The sequence below is a fragment of the Suillus discolor genome (genome assembly GCF_016758755.1).
Source record: "Suillus discolor strain FC423 chromosome Unknown F5147scaffold_37, whole genome shotgun sequence".
NCBI lineage: Eukaryota > Fungi > Basidiomycota > Agaricomycetes > Boletales > Suillaceae > Suillus > Suillus discolor.
In genome coordinates this window covers 405,592-428,695 of record NW_024541284.1, presented here as the reverse complement: position 1 = coordinate 428,695, position 23,104 = coordinate 405,592, and the positions used below count along the sequence as shown (strand labels likewise).

The following is a 23,104-nucleotide window of genomic DNA, read 5'->3' as shown; positions in this document are numbered from 1 at the left end:
TAAGGACGAGCTGCTTGAAATGATTACACAAGGCGCTGAGAAGCTCATTAACTCGGCTGATGCGTGAGTTACTTGACATTACACAAGTTTTATGTTTCTTCATCACTGCTAATCAGATTCTCCATCAACGACGACATCGAAGCTATTGTTCAACGCGGTGAGGAACGTACGGCAGAGCTTAACAGCAAGTATGAGGGCCTCAATCTTGAGGACCTAAATCATTTCAAGTCCGATGCCACTGTGCAACAGTGGGAAGGCGAAGATTTCCGGCCAGGTGTACGTTTGTATCTCAATTTTGACGCGGTCTCGAGTGTTCTGAATCATAAATCATCATTCAGCGGAAAGGCCTCAACTTCAATATGCTATCCCTCTCGAAGCGTGAACGGAAAGCTAATTACTCCGTCGATAACTATTACAAGGAGACGCTTCGGGTTGGTCCGTCGAAGACCGAGAAGGCTCCAAAACTCCCTCGTGCCCCCAAACAGATCCCAATGTACGTATAACTTCTGCTCTTACCCTTTCGTGTCAATTAACTTCTCCCTGCAGACAAGATTTCCAGTTTTTCGACCCCGCTCTGGCTCAGCTCCAGGAACGAGAACTCGCCGTGCACAAGGTATGCACTTTATAATCATCGTCCTATTTGTTATTCATTCTGCAACCAGAGGCAAAATGGGATCACAGCTACTCTTCGTGAATCAGGACCAGACGACACGCCCGAAAAACTCGAAGCCGAGCGCGCAGCTGCACAAGAATTCATAGATACCGCCGAGCCTCTGACGGAAGAGGAGCAGGCACTCAAAGAGAAGTACACCGAAGCTGGCTTCCATGATTGGAGCAGACGAGACTTCCAGCAATTTGTCCGCGCGCTTGAAAATTTTGGATGGTATTTTATCTTTCGTTTTTCTGTGAGGTGGGTTACTGACGAACGTCTAGGACAGATGACTACGATTTGTTAGCTTCGGAGATACAGGATAAGGACTGGAGACAGGTCAAGAGGTACTACCTGTACTTCAAGAAGCACTGGAAGGAACTATCTGGTACGCATATCGATCAGCTGTATTCTTCCAAGTCCCAACTGACTTATCTGAATGAAGAACATCCAAGAATTGCTGTACGTATTGCTGAAGGTGAAGCCAAACGTAACAAGCGGTCAAATCTCGAATTTCTACTTGCGAAGAAGATTGCCTCGGTGCGCTATCCCATGCAAGAGCTTGAGCTCAACTATCCGACTACGAAAGGCAAGGTCTACAGCGAAGAAGCGGATAGGTACCTCTTGTGCCGGCTGAACCACTACGGGATGGGCGCGGATGATATCTACGAACGTATCAAGAAGGATATCATGGAGTTTCCTGTATTCCGCTTTGACTGGTTTTTCAAGAGCCGGACCCCACAGGAATTGCAGCGCAGGTGTAATACATTGTTGGGCATGATCGAGAAGGAGGCGGAAGCGAGGCAGGCAGAGGAGGTGAAGCCGAAGGGCGGATCGCGGGGCAAGGTATGTTCGTCACTGCGTCTCGCAATGTACACCCTGACATTGGTTATTAGAAGCGTGGAATAGATGATGTGCAAAAGGATGAAACGCCACAGGAGTCGGGGTCACCTTCTCCTGTTCCCGCGCCGGCACCCAAGAAGTCACACAAGAAGAAAAGGGTGTAGATGGTCGTGCGTCCTATTTCAGTCCTTGTAGATAATCATTTTCGTCGTGGAAGTATTATATTAAACTTGAGCGAATGCCAGCTATATTTAACGGAGACCATGACCATGACATTCACGATCAATTCATAGTCCCATTGTTATTGATCGTCATCTAATCACCATCTCGTTACCCATAGGAGAGCGCAAATTTGAGACCCGCCTGAGGCATGTAGCTCAATCATTATCGGCTCTACTTATGTTAACTCATTCTGACATATGATCCGCAGCGAAATAATAACTTTCGCTGTCCCCTCGAACATCAATAACATGCTTCCATTGCATGCATCAATGTCATTCTGTGACCTTGTCTCAGCGACGGAATCAATCAGCTGCTCGTCCATCCAAGTATTCACGTCTTTACATTCATCAACTGTAAACGAGTGCAAATGCAGAGAAGTCCTTGCATTGGATATAAGAAGGATGCATATCGGTCTGTATTTCCCCTTGTTGAGGTAAGTGTTCGCTGACACTCGATTGTACCTTCATGGCTCTGGCACGAATAATAAGGGCGAGTACCTCAATGTAACCATGCGGCACTGGGCCGCTTACTCATACATCGCTTATTCGAATTCAGGGCCGAACGCCAAAATCTGTGACCGTCCACTCCATCCTCCAATGTCAGCTAGAATATCCAATTGTGCGTGCTTCGTCGAGTCAGCATCCCGGAAATCATCTGCTTCAATAAGTCTGAGAACATATCACAGTGCAAATCAGATGATATCCAAGATTCAAACTGACGATACTAAAAGTAAGCAACCGCCCGCTGTCTGCATTATTGTATTCGAGAAGCTGAGTCTACCAGATCACGAGGCTGAGCAAGGACGAGTTCCTCGATGCCTCAGCGAATGGTGACAAGTCATGGTCTGTGTATATTCTTCCCTTCTCAGTGCACTCTTTGTTGTGCTGATTAACTATCGTATCCTCCGGAGGAACGACATCCGTCGCCGTAAAATCAGCAGTCGGCATTTCGGTTGTAGACGAATGACTGGTTGGCTGCCCCGACGACTATGATTTGTCATCAACAATAAGCGCTTAGGAGCAGATGAAAAGCTCCTGAGCAAGGGCAGACTGCTCGATGCTAATGCAAGAATGAAAGTCCTATCATGATTCAGGATTTAAGTAAGTAAACGGTCGTCGCACCAATCCAATTGGCAAATTGCTCGATCTTGAATTCAATCCATCTTGTTTCATTTCAAGGTTACACACGTATACGCTAGACTGATTAGTCTGTATTTCGAACGTGGCTACAATGCCAATGAGCTTCAGTATTGTATTTGCAAAAGTTCAGTACATCACAAGTTAAAAGGAATTTATTACCGCCCGAACACAACCCACTGAAGCCTCAGCTGATAACTCAAGCTAGTTACGTCTTGAAGTTTCGATGATGGTGGATGTAGTTTATGGACGTGATTTCTTGTTTTAATCAGTCTGTCCATTGAATATGCGAAGGCATGAGTGCAGCAACGATCAAGGAGTAATTTTTATTCTGTCAGTTCTGGAGAACCTGAACGTTCAGTGCAACTGACTTCTATGGACGGTGCGCTGATTAACCTTGCAAAATTAGCGTGTATTCTAATCAAGAATAAGTGAGCAAAGCATGATACTAGAGTCTACACTGCAATACAACAATAATGACAGTAAAAATACCCTATATGTGCACTATCCGAGAACAAACAACTTAGATGGTGATTCCAGTAAGAGGCGCATGCAATAGATGTTACATTCAAAGCTCAGACCTGTGAACTTGTGTAATGATATCCATGTCGTCACTACCACCGAAGGTTGTGTGGTGGCTCTCCAAGCTGAAGACGCGGGACCCAGATTGAGGACATTCGGTCCCCTGAAAGCTCTCCGACTGTTGAAGTGGCGTAGGAGCGTTGACATAAATCTGAAGGATGGAGGGTTGGTTAGGTAGTACATTCGTTCGCGCGGGAGGGTCGGGGAAATCGGAGAGGGTGGACATGCGTGAGTACTCAGACCCACTGGTCATGTAGCTCGACCGCATAGCATCTGCGGAGACGGGTGGCGATTGCATTGGCGTGATGGGGCTGACCAGGTCATCTTCTTCGGCGGCATCGTGGATCGAAGCGTATGTAGAGGATCTATAAGAGCCCTGGTGAATGGTGGATGTTCCTGCAGCGTCAACGACATCTTGTCGGATGGGGTGACCTGTGAGAGACGTTCGTTAGCCACTGATCGAATTCGACAGAGTATCGCGTACCAAAAGTGTCATTCTCTTGTGAGGCGATCAGAAGAGAAGACGCTCGAGAGGATTCGATATCTTCTGGAACACCCACTTCAAAGGGTGCATCGTAAAGCTGGGCTGGCGATTGGGTAACAGCACAGGGATCGACCTGCACCGGTGAAGAAGTCCTCGACATGTCCATGAAGATATACGTTTGAGATAGTTCATCCGATCGTTGATCCCCTGGTCCGCCTGATCTTTGCCCATAGGAGGTATCTGAGGCCGCTACATGCAGCTCTCCAATCTCGCTCATACTTCGCATGAGATTGGTGAGCGCGCTTCCAGAATAAGAGCTGTGAATATCCGACGGTATACCCCTGCTGGTTTCGCTTGTGTCCTGATGTTTTACGCTAGATTTTCCACTGGACAACCTGTTCTGAGGAGGCCTGTAGAACAAATCTTGAAATTCGTCTAGATCATCATTATCCAAAGCTGAAATAACAAGATGTGCGGAGGTGACGTTGGTCGTGTTACGGAGGGCACCAGGAGAGTAGGTGGAGTCCCTGCCTTCGACTGCTGTCACAGATATCAGACTCGAAGGACGAGTGGAAACGATCACAACATCAGAGACGGGTATCCGGGATTGACTATTATCGGAGGCTATGGGCGCAGATGTCAGGTCTTTGGCCTTCCCTTTGTCTATGATTCGACTCAGAGTATCCTGCTGGCACGGGATGATGGTTCCCAAAGATTGATCTTCGGAATCACTTTCCTGCTCGTCTCGCGATGGTGCGGCGAACACAAGAACCTCACCAACGCCATACTTCTCGAAGTCAGGACTACTGATGGATATGTGGTTATCAGATGTGAAACCATTGTCTTCCTGCACAGCGGTTGGCGGAACCGGAAGGGTAGGAAGGACAGAGTTACTAGGCTGCCGTGCATGTGAGTTTACCGGCTCACTCAATGCAGTAGCGTAAGGATGTGAAATTGCACCCGGCTGCATTGCCCGCGGAGGCAGCCTGTGACGCATGCTGACATCGTTGGTAGCAGTATTAGAAGGGAGTTGGGGGTCGTAGGCAGATGGATGTGGTCCAGCATAATCAGACATTTTGAGGGAATGTTGTAGACCATGCTCAGAAGATGGATTAAGATACTGTGTATATGTGGCACCGTTGGCATATGGATGGCCGGGCATGCTCGGGAGTTCGGGATTAGGATAGAAGCGATCGTCAGAAGGAGGGGGGGATGAAAGTGCGATGCCGACTCCTTCCCCGCTTGATGTAGTCGGGGCTGGGGAAATCCCTATAACGATGACTGATCCCTCGTCGGCTTCGTTGTGCGAAGGGTCCGCAGGGTCAGTCAAATGTATGACTTTGGTTTCCTCCGTCATAGGTTCCAGGGCTGTTTTCTTGCTGTCAACAGGGGTGCCCAGCAAATCACTAATATCTCCGCAAGGTGCGCATGCTTTAAGTAGGGCAGTTTTGCCCCAGGAGTCATTGCGGGCATGTCGAGCGCTTTGAGGTTGAGAATCCGCGAGCGACCTTTGCGAATTAGATTTACCAAGGGAGTGCGACTGTGACTGTGTGAATGAGTATGAACTAGAGCGCCCGCGAGAATTCGAACGAGTGTGTGAATGGGAATGAGATCGGGAGTGCGAAGTTCTTGCAACGTTAATAGTGGGGGTAATGCTCTGACCTCCGAGGAGCGTCCGTGCAGCCAGAAATTCTAGGGTCGTACTGCCCTCCGACTTGTGCCCATGACTTCGTGACAATGACCTGGCACGAGCGCGGGAAAGGGAGCGGGTTCGGCTGTTCCCCAACGAGCGTGAGGCCTGATGTTGCCACTGCCTTCGTTGTTCTTCTAGAGCCTCGCCTTCTTCAAGAACTCTGCAGGAGTACTTGGTTATTGGCTAGCTACCTACAAAAATTGCAGCTTACTGGGTTAACGATGGTACAGGGGTTGACGGACGGTGTTCCTGTTGCACGGTCGATGCGCCCGGTACAAATTCTGACTCCTCGAGGTTTTTGTCTTCAATTAAATCTGCATCTGGGTCTAGATGTCGTTTCATGGGCGCAGTACGAGGTCTGCCAGAAATAGAGGGGCCAGACAGGACATCAATAGCCGACCTAGATTTCAACAAAACATGGTGTTTCCTTGGTACATCAGTTGTAACCAACGACACCTGTGGTCTCCCGCTAAGTGGAGCAGGACTGAGGCGCGGAGTGGCACCTTCAGCGACAGGCGTGATTGGCGGACTTAGGATTCGTCCACTGCTTCCTCCATGTGACCCATGTGCGCGCTTAACTTTGAGGCGTGGACGTGGAAAGAACAGTGCGTCGCACCATGTCTCAGGAGATAGCCAGCGTTCAACGCCTGCTACCGGTGGTGTTGACTTTGTGCTCTGTTGCGAAGGCTGCTTGTCATGTGAGGTTGCAAAAAGATTCGGAGTGGAGACAGAGAGCTTCAGTGGTGAGGTCAAGGGACGTGCACTTTTAACCGATGCGGCGGCACCGTCACTGCGAGGGTCGATCGCATAGGTGAGTGCCCGATTACGCCGAGTGGGATTATCCTGCGAGAAATGAGTATGTTGTGAGCCCGAATCCAGTGGTTGATGTCCTTGACGAGATTGTTGAGAGGTTCCGGGTCGAAAAGCAGACACAGAAACAGAGGAGGATGTATTTGCATATGGGTGAGCCATGAAGATAGTTGAAGAATTATAGTTTGTGGTCGGGAATGAAGGGAATGAGTCTTGGTCGGGTTTTCCATGTAAGTTGAGGTGCTGGGCGGAACGTTGCTTGGAGGGGGAGAGATTCATACCGTCAACCCGTGGCGGGTAATGGAGGGTCTGACTTCTGCGGGATGGCTGTGCCAATGCGGCATAAGGTGAGTCAAAGTGATTGCTAGTGTTGGGACTAGAACCTGGAGATTTCGCAAAATTAACATGTTCCTGGAGTGTACTATGCTGAACAGAACTGGGAGGCCATGTCCCCAGCGTGTTAGTCCGAATAATAGGGGATACTGGTGTACTGGTTGATTGGCTTTTTGGCTTTTTGCTAGATCCGAAGCCGAAGAACCGACCCATTTTTTTCTGGGGGGACAACGTTGCCATACGTTGCATAGGCATCGGGGATTCACCAACGTCAGCGCCAGCATCCATGCTGGTGTGAGTGGGAATTTGCAAGCGCGGTGCACTTGCCTGCCGCCGTCGAGGATGCGGCCGTATCGGGTCGATGACACTTGATGAGCTCGTAGTATGCCTCATGAAATCAGGGCGAATACGGGTTCTGTGGGAACTGGTTGATTGTGCAGGTAGACCTAGTCCCAATGGCTCGGCATCGTTCACAGACGTATCCCGGTAGCGGTCCAGTAATTGAGAGTCTTCCAGAAATGCGTTTATGTCATCCTGTCTACAAAAGTGTCTCGTGGTACCTTGCTTGGCCATTGAGACGCTCTTGGGTGGTTCTAACGGACCATTGTAGGGGATATACCAGTCTTCTTCAGAGTTTTCAGCATAAGGAGAACGAGATGAAGACCCCGTTTTGTGACTGGGAGTAAAACCAAGCCGAGGCAACATGGAGAACGGGAGGCTGCTGGTAGTCTTTGTGCCCATCAGATTCGGGACGTGTGAGAACGATGACTTCAAGTGTCGATCCTGTAGATTGCAAAACCGCATGATGTAAGGTGGGGAAATTGAGTGAATCGTGAAGGCACCACGTACGTTGTGACAGGTGCTTGAAGAAATCAGCTCAAAAATGACCCCACACCAATTTTTTTTGCGACAAGAACAGAGCAAGATATAGCCCAAGCCTCTCCGCTTGATACTTGATCATCGATCAACACGGCTCCGGACAAGCAACGGATGCAAGCAGTGCCTCACCTATGATGAAGACAAAAATAAACAGATAAAGAGCGGAATAACAATCATGAATGGGTTATGAGAGTGTCTCCGTATGAGGCCGGTGCCCTTACAGTGCGCACAGAGCCTGCACTTGGCAGCCGCACTAGCAGTTAAATTTCAACAGGTCGTAAATGTGTTGAAATCACACCCGCGTGACTGTGGAACCACGTGTGATCATCACTTACCTAAGTAGCTACCAAAATCCCACAGTAGCCTTTTCGGTATCTATCACTTCCCGGGTGGACACTCTCGGTCATACTAATGACAGTCACCATGTGCACAAACGTTTACATGTTACAAGACATTCGTAATGGCATGTTATCATCATTAAACAGCATTTCTTACCAGGGAATACCGCGAACCACTGGGGAGTGGGCTACACTGATGAGGCTCCGGCCTGGTCTTCTCTCGGGGTCCCCTACTCCACCGCGACATAAACTTGCAATAGAGACCGAGTCGGATGAGCGACACTGGCTTTACATGTGACTCTCCGCAGACCTCTATCTATAGCACAGTCACTGGGAACGTTGGTGTCAGGACTAGGTACTCGGCGTGCTCGGCCTGCAGGGTCTAAAAAGTAACCCTTATGCTTTCGGCATCTCAAGTCTAACGACACATTTTTAAAGCGACTCCGGGTCCGACCCTCCCGCAATGCGCATCACTTCCTCACAATTCCTCAATTGCCTTTAAGCGTCACTTATATTTTTGCTCTCACATCCTAATTAGGATTTCTTGGTATCGTCCATTGAAGATGTCTGGGTACGAGGCTACGCTCATATATTTCTCAGTCATAGCACTGATAAGCACCACACGAGTGCATCCTAAAATGAAGTCCGGGGACTCCGGGCCCTAGCGAGTGGTACAGTGAATTAACGGTGCATGGGATAACCCAATCGGAGCATGAGGTATGTGTAAAGAAGGTATAACTACTGCCCATCCCATTTAAGTATGGTGGATCTTTGGTGACGGTTCGATTTGCCGTGTTGCCGCGTATATTTTCAAAGTCCGTTATGTGTACTGTTGTATTTACTTTTGTATTTACCAAGATCATCCCAAATGTCACGGTCACCACGTTGGGCAGCGCTGAATATACCATCTGCATGTCTAATTTCTAAATAACGGATCATCGATGATCGATCAACGTTCAATTTCCGCCGTTCGACATTCAAATATTCAACGTTAATGCCAACATTTGCTCTGCCGCTGTTTGCAGAGGTACTTTATAGCATAACATCAAGTGAAATTCAATATGTGACTAGTAACATCGTGCTGCCCAGGTGTTTCCGTCACGACGACGCGATTTCCGTCTTCCTATCAAGACTACGATAATGCTTGCAAACCGAAGGCACGGCAAAATTGGTTGCACTGGTGTTCAGATCGGAAGTTCTTGAAAGCAGCTGTGCAGTTTCCGTCGCCAAAATTATTCACAAAGTCTCTAGTTCATGTCAGTCAACCAATAAGACAGACCAGCTCAGCATCAACTCACGAGCCCGTTATGACTTGACAGTCAGTAAGAAGATCACCGGAGCCTAGGTCAAGATACAGTCAGTAAGTTTGTCGAACGATGACTGCACAACCAAACTAACCCTGAAAATCAGAGAGGTAGACCATCTCATTGGAGAGACGATACTGGATGTGTTGCACGAAGCACAGGAATAGTCCGATTTCTGCTTCTTTGCTGTCTAGGATACGAGCTGGAACAGCCGAATTGTTGTTAATATACTTAACAAATGTACCGCTAATCCTCTCTTCAATAAGATAATTGGCGCGAGAGTCGCTGTCGTCAATGTCAACAGGAATGACAAGTGCTGCACGAACAAGTCTAAGACGTGGCACCAGTTTCTCAACATCTTTCCGCACTTTGCCTGTCTTGAGCATCTGATCGACAAACGTATATGCCAGCTCATCATCAGTCCAATCAAACTCATAGAAATCCGACTCTGCATCATCTGACTCCTCATCTGAGATCTTCTCAATGCCCATATCACTGCTCGGACCACTACCTTCAACAAACGGCGGAAAATCTACAATAGGTAAGTCCTCGGAGCCAATAAGGTTGTCCCCATCACAAGGAAGTGGGAGTTGCGCCGCAAGAAGTTTGCGAATCCCTTCATCCCATTCAATTGATTGGAAACACATCAGAAGGTCAGCATAGACATTCCAGACATTCCAGACATTGTCCCCAGTTACCGGAGGTGATCCAAGCTCCGCCATGAATATGGAGGCTTGTTGAGAAAACTCTTGCGGAACTAGGAGGGGAAAGACAGGGTGGTCCGGAGGAGCGTATATCTGTCGCATAGCATCAAGTGAAGAATGGTCAACTTTCACCTAGGAAGAATGTACCTTTCAATCAATCGACGAGACACAAAGATAGCTAGTACTTACTGAGAAGTCACAAGAATCATATTCTTCGGCATGGTAGAATATGTCGTTTGGACGACCGTGCGGAAGGATCTTGTGGATATTATGGCGAGGTTTGACATGATTGAACCTTTCTGCAAAGAGATCGAGCTCATGCTGGAGCCATGGAATAAATATATAATGAAAAACGAGCCTTGAATACTTGATGCTTAGTGCTCAGCGAGAAAGAAGGAAATCAATATGGTACTGCTACCTTTCCAAGGCGTCATCAGGATTATAGATTCCTGTGGTGAAGCCATATTCTAGAATATCTTCGAATCCTGGAGTCCAGCGTCGTCGTAACTGGCTCCAAAATATTTCGGGCTTGATGTTGCGATGTTGGCCCTTGAATTTGTGTTGTAAAGTGCGGGCAAGAGCTGGATCTTGCATATGACGAAGTAAGGTGTGACCATTGGCAATGCCATTATTTTCACTTCCAGGGTCACTCTGGGTTACAAGGGGCATAGCTAGTAAAACCATGTTTCAGTTGGCAAGTGTAGCGAGATAGTCGTGCTCACCACCAAGGGCTTGTACAGTATCACAGTACCATCCACAAATAAGACGGGGGTTACGGTTGGTCCACCAGATCTTGATCCAAAGTATGCATCCTGAGAATGGCTCGATCGCAACATGCAGGAAGAGCTGAAACCGGCGCCACTTGTCGTGTTGATCAAATACCCAAATGTCATTGACGCCTGCGGTCCAGTAAACACTCCTCTTCAGGCGTCGACTCTTGCGAGCTTGAACATCTGCCTGATGGTGGAGATTCATGTAGCGAAGAATCAACTTTCTTTTCCCAAAATACTATGCGTCAATACAGAAATATGAATAAAGAAAACACACCTTGACACGGTAATATTTTCTTCGTGTATGAGGGTTTGCCTCATGTCATGCGAACCCTGCTTTGGGAAGCGTGCTCGCACTCGCTCGATTGCAGGACCAATACTTGCTATGGTATGGGCTTGCCCACGAGCGGACTTCAGCCCCCACTGAGAGCGCTGCTTTTTCAGGAGGTCAATCCTAGGTCATGTATTAAGCATGCTTTCAGCTAGAAAAAAAAGAACTCACGAAACATTGTATGCATCAGTATCATAGTATTTGCGTAGGCGGGAAACGATTTCGGTGTTACTGTACCCCTTCGCCACGAAATCCTCAATAATCGGCCTGATGAGATCATCAGGAGCTTGAATAAGCGAAAATCAGCTGGGAATGAACTACTAGCACAGATATGCTACTTACGGGCAGGAACTCGACCGTTCTTTCCAAGTGTATTCGGCATCTGTGAAAGTAATTCAGCAGGAGAGACAGATGGTTTTGGACCATCCATTTAAACATCGTCGCTAAAAACTCGTCCGCGGGTTTGAGGAGGTCCTTGGTTACAGTCTGAGACCTTCTGGTCCTGGATCCTCTTCCTTCCGAGTCCAATGAACAGTTTCGAAGCTTCCGTCCTCAGATCATTGACTGTTCACTCCGTCCGGTTCGGGTTCTGGCCATCTTAGTTAGTTAGGGGATGGTGAATGGTAAGTAGTGCAGAAAGTCGCGTCGTCGTGACAGAAATGCCTGGGCAGCACAACAGTTACTAGCCATGTTAAATTTCACTCGATGTCGTTACCACTGATTCCTGACTGCTATCAAGTACCTCTGCAAACAGCGGCAGAACTAATGTTGGTATCAAGCGGCGGAAGTTGAACGTTAACGTTGAACCGTGATTAGAATTAGACAAGTAGAAGGTATATTCAGAACGTTGATCCGTTATTTGGAAATTAGATATGCAGATGGTATATTCAGCGCTGCCCAACGTGGTGACCGTGACATTTGGGATGATCTTGGTAAATACAAAAGTAAATACAACAGTACACACAACGGACTTTGAAAATATACGCGGCAACACGGCAAATCGAACCGTCACCAAAGATCCACCATATTTAAGAAGGTACTCCCATATTAAGGAGTGTACGTGGTGAATGTATGTTCACTTGCAAAAAATTCTCAGTCGGAAGAGAAACCTGGATGAGGAAAAAAAACTCACGTATAAGCAAATCCAACGCGATTGCTGTCCGTGTCGAAAACCTGTAGTTCAATCAATACCCAGACTACACAGTCACCTCGTGATTCGACAACTCACAGCATAGTACTTCTCCATGAACTTTTGTCCGATGATGAAGTCTAGCCCTTCGCCGCTGTTAGTCCCTAAGTACGAGACGATGCCGTACTGCGTGTTTGCTGACAAGCCCCATGCGGTGTTCTGGTCAATCGGAATGAGTTGTGCTGCAGCGTCGAGACTAAATACGGTGCCGCCGATAGTAAAGTTCAATGGTTGGATTTTCGACACAGAGCTTGCAGGGACGGTCATGAGGCCCGTGCTCTCATCAATCCTGGCACCAGGGATGGCACGCATGTAGGACTCGAAGAAGTTATCAGCGAGGAGGACCACTAGAAATGTGTCAGAAAGTATGCATGCGGATGGGTGGTAAAGCCTTACGAGTGGTGCCAGTATCGACGATTCCGGCGGTTGACGTTGGGATTACGGTCGTTGTGGAGCCGTACGTCGCGTCGGTGACATTGACACCCCAGTAGTACCCAGCAGGGTAAGTTGCGGTGACCGGCGTATAAGTTATTTCGCCGATGTACTGGATAATTCAGAACCATTATTTGGGACATACTTTTTGGGCTCACCAAAGACGAATCGATGCCTCCATAAGTGAGGGCTCCATCTGCGCGCAAGTTAGATCACCTTCAATTATTTTACACAACCTCTCTCACTAGTGTCATTGTAACTCGTTGCAGGTGCGAAAGAGACGCCTAATATTTCCTCTGTGATCAAACCCTGCGAGAGGGCGTTGTTCATAACAGTGGGAATCAGCTCGTCGGTACTTGGTGAGAGTGTGCCCTCAGTCAGAATGACGGGGCCCACTCCGACAATGCCGTCGACGCCCTCGAAGTCGGCATAGGAAAGAGCATCACCAATGGACTGGTTGGTGATGGCAAAACCTGGAGCAAGCGTCACCTGGTCGTAATCTGAAGGACGAATTTTCAGATGTTACTATTCCTAAGCAGCTCAAAGACCTACACTCCAAGCCAGAAAAGTAACCACTACCGTACGTGACGTTGACGTCTTCACCAGTGAATATACTGGTCGAGGTCCGGACATATGGTATCCCAGTTCTTGAGACAAAATGAGATTTGGCCTGAGGGTATAATGAATCAAGTCTTACCCGACAAAAGTATTGGAGCTACCAGTGTCGACAACTAAATTGTAGTACGTCGGAGGGCTGCCAACGCCAACACTGGTTGTGTACTGGACATATGCGAGGTTAGATGCAGGGACGGTTGTGGAACCACCAGAAGCGAAACTCTTAAGAAATGCAGCACGTGCACGATCAGCGTCAGGCAGTCCCGCAAGGTATGAGTTAGTTGGCGCAAGCTTCGTCAGGGGGATCCTAAAGAAACTTGAAGCCGATACAGAGGTCATGGTGACGAGGAGAACTGCGCGAAGCAGGGCAGAGAATGACTGCATGTTGAACAAAAGAGCGGGAACCTTGTCAATGCACCATGAATGACCCCAAGAGGCTTATATGGGTCGGGGCGGCCACAGTACTGACAGGACTCGCCTGGAGAAACACATGGAAGTTAAAAGCGTCCATATGAATCGATGCAAATAAATTAGAAGACATGTGACACTTTTGCAGCATGTTCAGATTTGGCAGCTGAAGCGCTGACATTTGAACCAAGTAACCATAGGTAAGCACGCGATCAACAATTCATGAGCAGTAATAGTGCAAGATTGCTCAGCTCCGTAGAATAGTAACATAGTCGGGCCTGTGGTGCCATTCCCACCCATCAAATCACACTCGTTCTCCTGTGCAAGAAATACCAGGTGCCGTATGGCTCCAAGTTAAACAATAGGCACACGAATAGCGTGGCAATAGTCTGAGAATCGGAGACCAATCAGGACCGCTTAGCCACGGAAGTCTAGCAGCACGGTAGTAGACGTACAAAAGTCTCCTGCAATGAGCCCTCCTAGACATTTCTGGGTCGCTGTGCCCCTGTGCGCATGCGACAAGTAAGTGACAACGTAGTACAACTCCTGCTCGGCCTGATTGGGCGACGATAGGCGAATGTGCCAAACTTGAACCAAGCAAAACCCTTGTGGTACTCACGAGTTACCAAGATCTCACGGCCAATAAATTTAGATTCGAATTTCGAACTCACACCGCGACTCGGAGCAACGTTGCTTCCGAGGTATCCTCTCCAAGTTGCGCTGCCTGTAGGCCAGTATGGGGGAGGAGTACTTTAAACTCACGTCAAGAGGCTCACGGCGGACAGTTCGGCGATATGCATACCACCGTCAATCCTCCGTTTCCCGCACCGCTCGAGTCGTATGATTATATGATATCAGAGTTTTGGCGGAGCATCTTCCAGTTCGTCCATGACTAGTAGTACTACTAGATTTTCGAGAAACCAGGCGCTCCAGGTTCTTGCATTGACATGCAAGCCATTTACTGGCCATGCACTGGAGCCTCAGGCTGGACCTTTTGTGGTGAGACCTTAATCAGATATCTCCCACAAAGCTTGTGGAAAGAGGATAACCGAAACCCGGTAAGTTACACGCTGGCTTATGTTCGTATTCATTGTTACAGGACTTTCAAAGAGCCATGACTCTGATGTGACTGCCGGTACCGAACTTTGGCATATCATTAGATTCCTTCTCTCTCCCTTCTTTTCCCAATCCGATGTCTCTTACCTGGCATGGGGCTAGCAATAAAACATCTCAATATATCTGATTGCTACCCCGAAATTGTTGACACTCGATATCAATCCTAACCGTCAATCCATCCGGACAGTCCATCTCTCTTGTCACGTATCCTGATGTAGTGCCCTTTCATATCTGATTTCGTGTGTGTTTTCTCTGACGCTCTTAAGTTCTTTTCGGGACCTTCTTTTATCACTCGCTATTATTTTCCGTCACTCATGGAATGGATTCTGCACGGGCCCGCAGTGCCGACTTTGATTTCCTATTTGTCCAACACTTGTACGAATAGCACGGCGGAGCGGGTGCTGATCTACATCATTGAGCAGTCAGCTGATCAACACTCCGATTGGTGCTGCTACAACTTTCATTCGCTCTTTGCCTTCCATAATCTTCGCAAGCTGGAGATCTTCATCATGCCAAGATGTAGTGTGCAGTCCGACGACACCCATTTGCAGATGGTCAAGGCGTGGTCCCTACTGGAAGGATCATTAATCTTTCATTGTTCAAGACATTGTATCGCCTCAAATGCCTTCGCCTGACTGCATCATTGCTCATGTCTAGTCTGATATCGCGTTGCCACACACTGGGTTTGCTGTGATGGACATGACATGTGTTCCCTGACGTTCTCCACCAAGGATTTTCACACAATGCACCGAGTGTGGCACACTTCAGCAGCTCAAGGGTTGGTCATCCCACAAAGATCGTCGGTTTCATTTTGGTCGTCGCACCTAATTTGGTAGAAATCGATGCATAGGAGATTAGAATCGATACTCCAGCGGTCGATCTTTTCTCCACGAAAAAAAAGGGAATGTAGATGTCGAACGTCCACTTGACTACTACAGAGTTGTACAACCACCACAGGAAAACGGAAGTGGGGAAGCAGCTGGTAGTGGCATTGGTGAGGATGAAGGGATTCCGAGGAAGATCGCGGAAGTGATGGTGAATTTGTCTGACCAGCTTTTATCAACCTTATCGAGGAAGAATTATCCGGAACATTCGCAGACGAGTACTCGATTTTCTTTGCGATGATTCGTTCTACTTTTTGTTCCTCGCCAGAGTAACTCAAAGTATCATTTGCGGCGAAACCATCTCTTTCAATTTATAGACTTGCCATCGTTCTTCCGATCGTTTTTTGTTACAACATACATTCACTCGAACTCTAGTCTGTAACTTCCATCAATCTTTCGCACCCCCGTCAATCTCATTGTAAGTATGATTGCGATTCTCTGTCAAGCACGTATTTACTTGTGCTACAGCATTTTAGTCGGTTTGAAACCATGTTTAGTCGTACTGAAATCCGTCATCAAGTTACTTGGTTCTTGCCCAACACCTGTCGTGGCAATAGTGCGCCTAAAGACTGATGCGTCAATTGGTTCGTTGGTTGTGCTTGACATATCTGGACGAAGTTCCAGGCGAAGGTAACAGTGACACCTAGAATCATAAGCTGGGTTCGACTTGATCAATTAAAGGCGCAATCTTGATGCCTCCAAATCTAAATACATTGTGTTACAAGTACCCAATACTCCTTCTCCCCTGCGATTGCCATCACTGGGGGTGAGGTGAGACAATTTCTAAGCTACTTCAGGCCACTCCCGTGCAATGATATTCTGTCGCTCTTCTTCCGTCTTCGCGAAGATGATCAGCTTTATCACACCTTGCGCCTCCTCGAAACTCTGGAATAACCGGTGTTTGATCTTGTTTATGATGCAGTATTCCATCAATTCGTTCTCTCCATTCGGCTTGAACTTGACGAATAGACAAGTCGCTCCCCGCGCTGCGGATAAGTCTGAGACGCCATCACCAAAGAAGAATACGATCGGGGCAGGATCCATATCCCTGTATGGCGCAATCGCCTTCGACTTGTCATGTCCGAAACCGCTAATTTATCATCCTCAGTCAAACGCGCAAACAGTGATGCTGATATATTACCTCTCAGGATGACGGTATTGGATGTCCCAGCTCCCATCATCGTAGGTTTTCACCTCATTCGATATTATTTGAATGCCGTCAAGGCTAGCCAGGTACTTATTAAGGACTGCGCGGATGATGGGTTCCATACCACTGCGGAGGAATGAATGCACAGCACGGTGAAACCATAAGTTTTTTGTACCTGGACACAATTACCACGGGTATATCATTCATTTCGCAAAATTCGTAGAAGCCCTTGAACGTATCATCGACTTTGATATCTGAAACAGACCACATCAGTAGCTGCACACAAACGCCCAGTGTAATGCGCAAACAAAACTTACTTTCTGCGACAGCATTTTTACAAAACTCAAATGTATGCGTCACCTTTCCTTCCTTCTTGCCATTCGCAGTGACGCTCAGGATCATCTTCCGGAAAGCATCCCTAAATGGCGAAATCAATTCGGCAGCTCCGTTTATGCAGATTTTTCGCACCGGAAGTTATCTTCGCCTTTACGTATACGCTGATTGAGCAGAACGCGATCTGAGCGCCCCATCCCATAGGTGTCCGTCACAACTGAATCGTAATACTTTGATTAGAGCAAGGCACATATTAAGTTCTCGACGCGACAAACAATCATTGGAGTCCTGCGTGGTGATCGTGCCATCCCTGGTTGAGCACAGCGAGCCTCAGTCAGTGTTATCGTCGCTTAGATCTAGATCTAGCGTTTACGCACCAATCGCTGAGCACGATAAATTTCTTGCCGTGGTAGATGACTGGTTCACTAAGAGGTGATTCCTGCGACATTGCAGAATAAGTAGGTGGGGCTGTCTAGTATGTTCGGATATCTATTGTCTAGCAGGATATGGAAGGTATGAGTCAAAAGATAGTAAAGCTGAATCCGTGAGATATGGAAATGGCTTAGTGTTTCAGTGGTGGCGCAGGTCCAGGGTTGCACGTGCACGTGTGCACTGTGCACGTTGGTCATTGGAACTCCAGATCTTATCAGATCTTTGATCAAAGCAAACTTCAAAGTTCACAATATTCTGTTGGCAATATTAATAATGCAGTAAATTACTTCAATACCAATAAAGCTTCTATACGGACATAAGGATACTGTCGCAATAAAGTAAATGGAAAAAACTAAGGACACAAATTTTGAAAGAAATACACAATTAAGCTGCACGGTTTCCACCCTCCACAGGAGGCTGGATCTATACCAGGCGGTGGCCTATGATTTTAGAATAAAGGTGTGCGCGCATCTATCGCATCTACCAGTCGATCTCGGAAGGGAAGAATTTGGCAATGAGGTCTTGGTAGTATGGGCGAAGCTTTTCGATATTGCAAGGCTCGTCACTCTTCGAGTAGAGATCATAAGGGTTGAAGGCGCGAGCGGCCTCAAGGGCTGCATGATCTTTCTCGTTCATGAGGTGGGTGTAAGCTCCTTCACGGTGCCATCTGGATAGACATTGTAAAAATTCGGTGGGCGATGCCGAGTGGGAGAGGCTTACGGATAAAAGCTGTGATATCTTATCATAGCAAGGCCTTCTGCAGGGAGGGAGCTCTGATCCTTAACGACATTGTAGAGATACTGTGAGAAGTTTGATAAGCACAGAAGAATACGATACGTCGACAGAAATATACCTCATCATGACCCCAAGACACCATAACATTATCAAGGCCGCAATTAGGCTCATAAATTCCATACTTGGTAGAATAAACGGCGTCGTGGAAGTCTGGGTTGCCGGCGAAGGTACCAGGGTATATGTTTTTATCGGAGAAAGCACAGCCGACGACGAAGGTATCCTTGCGTCAAGAAGCGTATCAGTATGCAGGTCGTTATGAGTACCAGGTAAAGGAACTTACACCGACAACGTCCCACTGGCCTTCGCTGCCAAATATGTACAACAGTTTACCAAGGTCGTGGATCAAACCGGTAACCTGCATCCATTCAGGCTTGCCATCGTGTCGGATGGCCTCGGCAGTCTGGAGCAAATGCTCGATTTGCGAAAGCTCAGTCTAAATATGTATTACAAGTCAGCAAAGGAAAGTCGCAAGCCAACAAATTACTGACGTCTGGATCCGAGTCGTCCACAAGCGTGTTGAGCATTTCCATAGCTCGCCAGATACCCATGCGAGCACGTTTCCGGCTCTTGAATTCCGTGCGGGCCTTGATGTTGAAAGCTACGGTTTGTTTTTCTATGTGACAGCGTCAGTACCACGTTGTGAATTAGTAGATTGAATGGATAGACAAACCATGTTGCTCTTTGTAAAAATTCTTGACACGATCGCAGGCCGTCTCATACTGCCGGAAGGTCGTCTTGTCTTTGGTAGAATCGAACTCAGACTGAGAGTCCCAGATTTGGACCTTTAAAGCATTTACTGCAGAGAGACGGTAAGTCACATAACGAAGGTGGTGGGGCAGCAAGTACACACCTTCATCTACTGCGTCAGAAATAGCGTCGAGCTCATGTCCGGCATGGGTGTTAACAACAACAGCAGGCATGTTTAGAGGTAGTAGCGGAATGAGGATTTTGGGAGAGGAGCAGGAGGGTTATTGGGAATGAGAGTCAAGGCAGGCTGCCTTATATACGAATCCGACCATCGCGAGCACCAACAGAACCTGAAACTGCCCTGCACCGATTCACCTACGCAGTAGCGTGTGTTTCCGAAATTGATGACGATAATTTGAAAGATTGACAACTTCCCTATTAGTATGCGGGTCCCTTATTTCAAATTAGCGCCGCGGAGCCTTTTCGTAATCCACGCCGACCACGTGTCTCTTGCGTGGCTCCGATACTTTCTCGGAGCTAGCGGAACTTGGTCTGGCCGACAACCGTAGCAGACCACAAGTATTGCGTAGTTGGTGACCAGGTCATACATCGTGCTCAACGTTAACTAGTACTGTGATACTGCTGTCGTCGGCCGACATCTAGTAACACGTTCTGACTCGCCGTCAAGGTTTGCACAGGATCTGGATTTACTTGGCCTAGTAACTTGTTCTAACTCTCGTTCGCTTCCGTGATTCAATATTGAATCAACGGCAACCTCATCTCACTCGCCGCTGGTGTGACAAAACATTCCGGACCATCGCGCAAGAACAAAGACACCGACAGCTGAATTTTTTCTCTTGGTGCAGCCCTTACTCAGGTTCACATAATTCCTGAGCCCATCGGAACATAACAACTTGGCGTTGCGCAAAGCACGGTAAAAGTCGGACAGACCTATGCGCTTATGGCAGAACCTAAGTCAAGTTGCCGTCGGTGCACGTATCAGATAGCTCCCGACAATGAATTGTTGTTCAGCTTTTCCCAGCTCTCACGAATCACTTAAGCTTGGCCATCCTACTAGGCTACTACCTACTTAGGTATCCTTCGAGATTTTATTTTGCTGGCTGGTGTGAATTGAGAAAATCTCTCAACCTATTTGCGTCGACATAGAAATCTGCTCTAATGAACATGTGATAGGTCTTCCTGCCACCCATGACTCGTCAGGCCAACCGTTGCCCCACGGACTTCGATATATTTATGGTCACTCAGGCCTGCACGATCATCCCAGTATAGGTGATGGGTCAAGTTTACGAGCTGAGCACCTCTCCTTCAGGTCATACTTAATGATGGTCGTTTTCTTTGTGCTGGCACTTGCGCAATCACAGTATATAAATCACTCATTGTCCTGAGACAAGTGATGAGCTGTCATCTCTACCCCGCGGACGATTGGCCATAGCCTCAAGGAGCACATTCTGTCTTGCAGAGTGGCAGCACGCGTGTACGCTTAGCCACCGCTAAAACCCTTGCTCCGATCCGAAAATTCTACCACGCACTGCCAGACTAGATGGTCTACCGGTTTGCACCCTCATACGAATGGAGGCACTTGCTCACTCCTGATTCGTGTCATTTCATTGTACGGTCACATTGCATATGTTTCATGTGTTCACCAGATCATCAGCCAATCAACGGTGTGAAAATGCATTCATGAAATACATGCAGCTCTACTGATGCAGATGGTTTCATGTCTGCCTTAGATGTTACAGTCGTGCACTCCAATTTACTCAATCATATACATCAATGAATGACTGCGCCTATTGCTCACTTTGTTGCAGTGGGCCAATTATCGAAGCCGAGGTCAATACCTGGATAGCACAATTCAGTACCAACCCTTCGCAGCTATTATTAACACTCACCCCAGGGAGGCATGATGAAACGCTTCTGCTTGCCACCCGCAGCTACACCGTCAAGGACTTTGATGTCCTCTGGTGTCAGCACACTGTATGCCTCTAGCGCACCGGTCAAGTTAGACTCGATACGGGATGGTGTCACTGATTTGGGAAGGACAATGATATCCTTCGCCACTACGATGAGACACATCAACTACAATTCTTTTGCATAGAGCGAATGACAAGTATTAACGCACACAGGTAGCCTAGAAGGACATCGGACGTGCTCTTGAGGCCATGCTTCTTTGCGATCTCTGTGGCAGACTCATCGGTCAACAGTGGAGAATTGGTTGAACCAAGGGGCGAGTACGCCTGTGGAACAATCTTCTTCGACTTCAAGTAATCAAGAAGTTCGAGCTGCGGATTGTACAGATGAATTTCAAGCTACGTGTTTCAATGGTCAGTTTTGAATGGTGACATTATGTCCAACACACCTGATTGACAGCCGGTATGATCTCAGCTGTGGGTAAAATCTTCTCGAGTACCGTCTGGGAGAAGTTTGATGCGCCGATTGCCTTGACTTTACCCTTCTTTACCATGGCCTCCATACCCTTCCATGTATCCCTGATGTCCCAGGATTCATCAATGTCACGATTTCCGTTCGGGCGCATCGGCATTACAGGGTGACTTCCGTTCGGGTTCATCGCGATAGGCCAGTGCACAAGGTAAACTGATAATTAATAACTGTCAGTGTCAATCAGACAAGGCCAGAGAAATGCAGATCCCACGATCAAGATATGTTGTTCCCAAGTTTGCAAGTGTCTGGTCAAGGCATTGCTCAACACGTTTATGGTATGTGCCCCAAAGCTTGCTGGTGATCTATCAATACCCAGGTGAACAGGGTAACGAATCCGTGAGATGTGTCATACGCACAAACACTTCCTCCCGCGGAACGCCCGATGCACGCAGGCCCTCTCCGACTTCCTTTTCGTTCCCGTACGCCCTTTAGTGTGAAGCGTTCATTATGATTATTTCATGGTCAATCAAGATTTTCCTACCAAGCACAGTCGATGTGTCTGTAGCCTGCCTTCAGCGCATGTTCGACAGCGCGGGCAACTTCATTGGGTTTCGATTGCCATGTTCCTGTTCCGTTTGTCAGTAAGTCGTCAACCCTGAACTGAGTTCGTGAGCTCACCCAGCCCGATGGCAGGGATGATCTGGCCGTTATTAAGGGTGGTGGAATGAGATGCCATAGGTAACAAAAGACAGTTTGAGGTTAACGACACGCTGTTATCTCCTTGTGCTGACTATGACTATGACCTGCACGAGATCATCGTTGACATCGTGAGATTCCATCGGAATCAGCCTCAAGCCACAGACAATATTTGTTCACGCGGTGCCCAGAGATAACGGATCTACGTGGTTTTGGAAAATGTTCTGCCAGGTCTCGGGCGCCACGAGTAAATGTGATATAGTACTCTGCAATGTGCATGGTGCGGTCGATGATCCAAGCGTTAGTTCCGGCCAAGTTCCGGCTGCTGCCAGCTGCAGTGCGGACGGTCCGGCCGGTGCGACTCCACGTACGTATGTACTATTAAATATTAGAGGTTGGCGTGTGACAAGTTCAGACTCTTTTGCTTCTAGCCGTTGTTACCTCATGATAGTCCCATGACTCAATCATCTACTATAGTAGCGCCAGGGTCTGGAACTTTGTCTAGTCTTTTCATTTCTGGGTACTTCCATTTCACTCTTTCTGACTCGATTTTCTGATACCCGCAATCAGCGACGGTGCGGTCAACTCGAGCGGCTAGGCCTAAACTTAGCCTTCTCCATGATCGTGACCGAAGATCAATGGTGCCACATATCCTCGATATGTTATTCGCGCGATCATTTTCAATTACTGCCCCAGCTTTCGGCGAGGCTTCGGGCTTAGCTTAAAGCTTGAGCGTTCGTCTCGTGAGTAGTAATGACCCTACATGCCTGCCTAGCTCTGCCTAGCGACCAACTCAAGTTTGTTATCGATGGAGAATCATCGGAGATGCATGTGCGAACTTGAACTTCGCGAAGATTTAGCTGAGTACGAATGATCATTTGATATTGCTCAA

The 23,104-nt window shown here is 47.7% G+C and overlaps 7 protein-coding genes across 7 annotated transcripts; 1 reads left to right on the top strand and 6 right to left on the bottom strand.

Moving 5' to 3' along the window:
* On the top strand, nucleotides 1-1,806 carry F5147DRAFT_239772 (uncharacterized protein). Its single transcript, XM_041428786.1, has 8 exons — nucleotides 1-63; nucleotides 117-276; nucleotides 339-493; nucleotides 547-613; nucleotides 663-883; nucleotides 934-1,037; nucleotides 1,095-1,495; nucleotides 1,546-1,806. The coding sequence occupies exons 1-8, from the start codon at nucleotides 20-22 to the stop codon at nucleotides 1,654-1,656; spliced, it is 1,263 nt and encodes a 420-aa protein (XP_041291442.1). The 5' UTR covers nucleotides 1-19; the 3' UTR covers nucleotides 1,657-1,806.
* A 1,351-nt stretch (nucleotides 1,807-3,157) lies between these two features.
* On the bottom strand, nucleotides 3,158-7,877 carry F5147DRAFT_761890 (uncharacterized protein). The gene is made up of 5 exons (XM_041440548.1): nucleotides 7,761-7,877; nucleotides 7,602-7,704; nucleotides 5,821-7,535; nucleotides 3,917-5,769; nucleotides 3,158-3,864 (listed from the first exon to the last, which is right to left on the bottom strand). Exons 3-5 carry the CDS (start codon nucleotides 7,491-7,493, stop codon nucleotides 3,419-3,421), a joined length of 3,972 nt encoding a protein of 1,323 aa, XP_041291441.1. The 5' UTR covers nucleotides 7,494-7,535; nucleotides 7,602-7,704; nucleotides 7,761-7,877; the 3' UTR covers nucleotides 3,158-3,418.
* Nucleotides 7,878-8,901: 1,024 nt separating this feature from the next.
* F5147DRAFT_753977 (uncharacterized protein) lies at nucleotides 8,902-11,867 on the bottom strand. Its single transcript, XM_041440269.1, has 11 exons — nucleotides 11,808-11,867; nucleotides 11,421-11,760; nucleotides 11,250-11,364; nucleotides 11,025-11,201; nucleotides 10,700-10,971; nucleotides 10,396-10,648; nucleotides 10,167-10,335; nucleotides 9,673-10,109; nucleotides 9,368-9,603; nucleotides 9,268-9,310; nucleotides 8,902-9,216 (listed from the first exon to the last, which is right to left on the bottom strand). Exons 2-11 carry the CDS (start codon nucleotides 11,506-11,508, stop codon nucleotides 9,102-9,104), a joined length of 1,905 nt encoding a protein of 634 aa, XP_041291440.1. The 5' UTR covers nucleotides 11,509-11,760; nucleotides 11,808-11,867; the 3' UTR covers nucleotides 8,902-9,101.
* A 167-nt stretch (nucleotides 11,868-12,034) lies between these two features.
* F5147DRAFT_614728 (acid protease) lies at nucleotides 12,035-13,823 on the bottom strand. Its single transcript, XM_041432507.1, has 8 exons — nucleotides 13,397-13,823; nucleotides 13,252-13,346; nucleotides 12,945-13,199; nucleotides 12,858-12,895; nucleotides 12,664-12,811; nucleotides 12,307-12,614; nucleotides 12,211-12,251; nucleotides 12,035-12,156 (listed from the first exon to the last, which is right to left on the bottom strand). Exons 1-8 carry the CDS (start codon nucleotides 13,696-13,698, stop codon nucleotides 12,126-12,128), a joined length of 1,218 nt encoding a protein of 405 aa, XP_041291439.1. The 5' UTR covers nucleotides 13,699-13,823; the 3' UTR covers nucleotides 12,035-12,125.
* A 2,551-nt stretch (nucleotides 13,824-16,374) lies between these two features.
* On the bottom strand, nucleotides 16,375-17,794 carry F5147DRAFT_702338 (HAD-like domain-containing protein). Its single transcript, XM_041437784.1, has 7 exons — nucleotides 17,580-17,794; nucleotides 17,478-17,512; nucleotides 17,338-17,419; nucleotides 17,187-17,287; nucleotides 17,045-17,123; nucleotides 16,864-16,995; nucleotides 16,375-16,812 (listed from the first exon to the last, which is right to left on the bottom strand). Exons 1-7 carry the CDS (start codon nucleotides 17,648-17,650, stop codon nucleotides 16,506-16,508), a joined length of 807 nt encoding a protein of 268 aa, XP_041291438.1. The 5' UTR covers nucleotides 17,651-17,794; the 3' UTR covers nucleotides 16,375-16,505.
* Nucleotides 17,795-17,892: 98 nt separating this feature from the next.
* On the bottom strand, nucleotides 17,893-19,512 carry F5147DRAFT_702333 (DUF706-domain-containing protein). The gene is made up of 7 exons (XM_041437783.1): nucleotides 19,280-19,512; nucleotides 19,100-19,225; nucleotides 18,918-19,042; nucleotides 18,710-18,862; nucleotides 18,488-18,649; nucleotides 18,355-18,434; nucleotides 17,893-18,301 (listed from the first exon to the last, which is right to left on the bottom strand). The coding sequence occupies exons 1-7, from the start codon at nucleotides 19,347-19,349 to the stop codon at nucleotides 18,115-18,117; spliced, it is 903 nt and encodes a 300-aa protein (XP_041291437.1). The 5' UTR covers nucleotides 19,350-19,512; the 3' UTR covers nucleotides 17,893-18,114.
* Nucleotides 19,513-20,711: 1,199 nt separating this feature from the next.
* F5147DRAFT_702331 (Aldo keto reductase) lies at nucleotides 20,712-22,609 on the bottom strand. The gene is made up of 8 exons (XM_041437782.1): nucleotides 22,195-22,609; nucleotides 22,058-22,142; nucleotides 21,933-22,002; nucleotides 21,788-21,878; nucleotides 21,494-21,729; nucleotides 21,257-21,443; nucleotides 21,027-21,194; nucleotides 20,712-20,975 (listed from the first exon to the last, which is right to left on the bottom strand). The coding sequence occupies exons 1-8, from the start codon at nucleotides 22,250-22,252 to the stop codon at nucleotides 20,932-20,934; spliced, it is 939 nt and encodes a 312-aa protein (XP_041291436.1). The 5' UTR covers nucleotides 22,253-22,609; the 3' UTR covers nucleotides 20,712-20,931.
* Between the last annotated feature and the right edge of the window lie 495 nt (nucleotides 22,610-23,104).

What these genes read in the sequence shown, in the direction of transcription:
- F5147DRAFT_239772 (XM_041428786.1), top strand. Translation starts at nt 20, where the DNA reads ATGATTACACAAGGCGCTGAGAAGCTCATTAACTCGGCTGATGC. An exon ending in GCCCCCAAACAGATCCCAAT is followed by an intron (nt 494 to 546) that starts GTACGTATAACT and finishes TTCTCCCTGCAG; the next exon opens with ACAAGATTTCCAGTTTTTCG. An exon ending in GAGAACTCGCCGTGCACAAG is followed by an intron (nt 614 to 662) that starts GTATGCACTTTA and finishes TTCTGCAACCAG; the next exon opens with AGGCAAAATGGGATCACAGC.
- F5147DRAFT_761890 (XM_041440548.1), bottom strand. Translation starts at nt 7,493, where the DNA reads ATGGGCACAAAGACTACCAGCAGCCTCCCGTTCTCCATGTTGCCTCGG. An exon ending in CCTGTACCATCGTTAACCCA is followed by an intron (nt 5,770 to 5,820) that starts GTAAGCTGCAAT and finishes GTACTCCTGCAG; the next exon opens with AGTTCTTGAAGAAGGCGAGG. An exon ending in ACAAGAGAATGACACTTTTG is followed by an intron (nt 3,865 to 3,916) that starts GTACGCGATACT and finishes CGTCTCTCACAG; the next exon opens with GTCACCCCATCCGACAAGAT.
- F5147DRAFT_753977 (XM_041440269.1), bottom strand. Translation starts at nt 11,508, where the DNA reads ATGGATGGTCCAAAACCATCTGTCTCTCCTGCTGAATTACTTTCACAG. An exon ending in TACTGTACAAGCCCTTGGTG is followed by an intron (nt 10,649 to 10,699) that starts GTGAGCACGACT and finishes TGGTTTTACTAG; the next exon opens with CTATGCCCCTTGTAACCCAG. An exon ending in GATGATGAGCTGGCATATAC is followed by an intron (nt 9,604 to 9,672) that starts GTTTGTCGATCA and finishes GCCACGTCTTAG; the next exon opens with ACTTGTTCGTGCAGCACTTG.
- F5147DRAFT_614728 (XM_041432507.1), bottom strand. Translation starts at nt 13,698, where the DNA reads ATGCAGTCATTCTCTGCCCTGCTTCGCGCAGTTCTCCTCGTCACCATG. An exon ending in CGTCGATACTGGCACCACTC is followed by an intron (nt 12,615 to 12,663) that starts GTAAGGCTTTAC and finishes ACACATTTCTAG; the next exon opens with TGGTCCTCCTCGCTGATAAC. An exon ending in CGCGTTGGATTTGCTTATAC is followed by an intron (nt 12,157 to 12,210) that starts GTGAGTTTTTTT and finishes ATTTTTTGCAAG; the next exon opens with TGAACATACATTCACCACGT.
- F5147DRAFT_702338 (XM_041437784.1), bottom strand. Translation starts at nt 17,650, where the DNA reads ATGTCGCAGGAATCACCTCTTAGTGAACCAGTCATCTACCACGGCAAG. An exon ending in TAAAAATGCTGTCGCAGAAA is followed by an intron (nt 17,124 to 17,186) that starts GTAAGTTTTGTT and finishes GGTCTGTTTCAG; the next exon opens with ATATCAAAGTCGATGATACG. An exon ending in CCCGTGGTAATTGTGTCCAG is followed by an intron (nt 16,996 to 17,044) that starts GTACAAAAAACT and finishes ATTCCTCCGCAG; the next exon opens with TGGTATGGAACCCATCATCC.
- F5147DRAFT_702333 (XM_041437783.1), bottom strand. Translation starts at nt 19,349, where the DNA reads ATGCCTGCTGTTGTTGTTAACACCCATGCCGGACATGAGCTCGACGCT. An exon ending in TGTCTTGGGGTCATGATGAG is followed by an intron (nt 18,435 to 18,487) that starts GTATATTTCTGT and finishes AACTTCTCACAG; the next exon opens with TATCTCTACAATGTCGTTAA. An exon ending in AGATATCACAGCTTTTATCC is followed by an intron (nt 18,302 to 18,354) that starts GTAAGCCTCTCC and finishes ATGTCTATCCAG; the next exon opens with ATGGCACCGTGAAGGAGCTT.
- F5147DRAFT_702331 (XM_041437782.1), bottom strand. Translation starts at nt 22,252, where the DNA reads ATGGCATCTCATTCCACCACCCTTAATAACGGCCAGATCATCCCTGCC. An exon ending in AGACACATCGACTGTGCTTG is followed by an intron (nt 22,003 to 22,057) that starts GTAGGAAAATCT and finishes TTCACACTAAAG; the next exon opens with GGCGTACGGGAACGAAAAGG. An exon ending in TTTCATCATGCCTCCCTGGG is followed by an intron (nt 20,976 to 21,026) that starts GTGAGTGTTAAT and finishes TGTGCTATCCAG; the next exon opens with GTATTGACCTCGGCTTCGAT.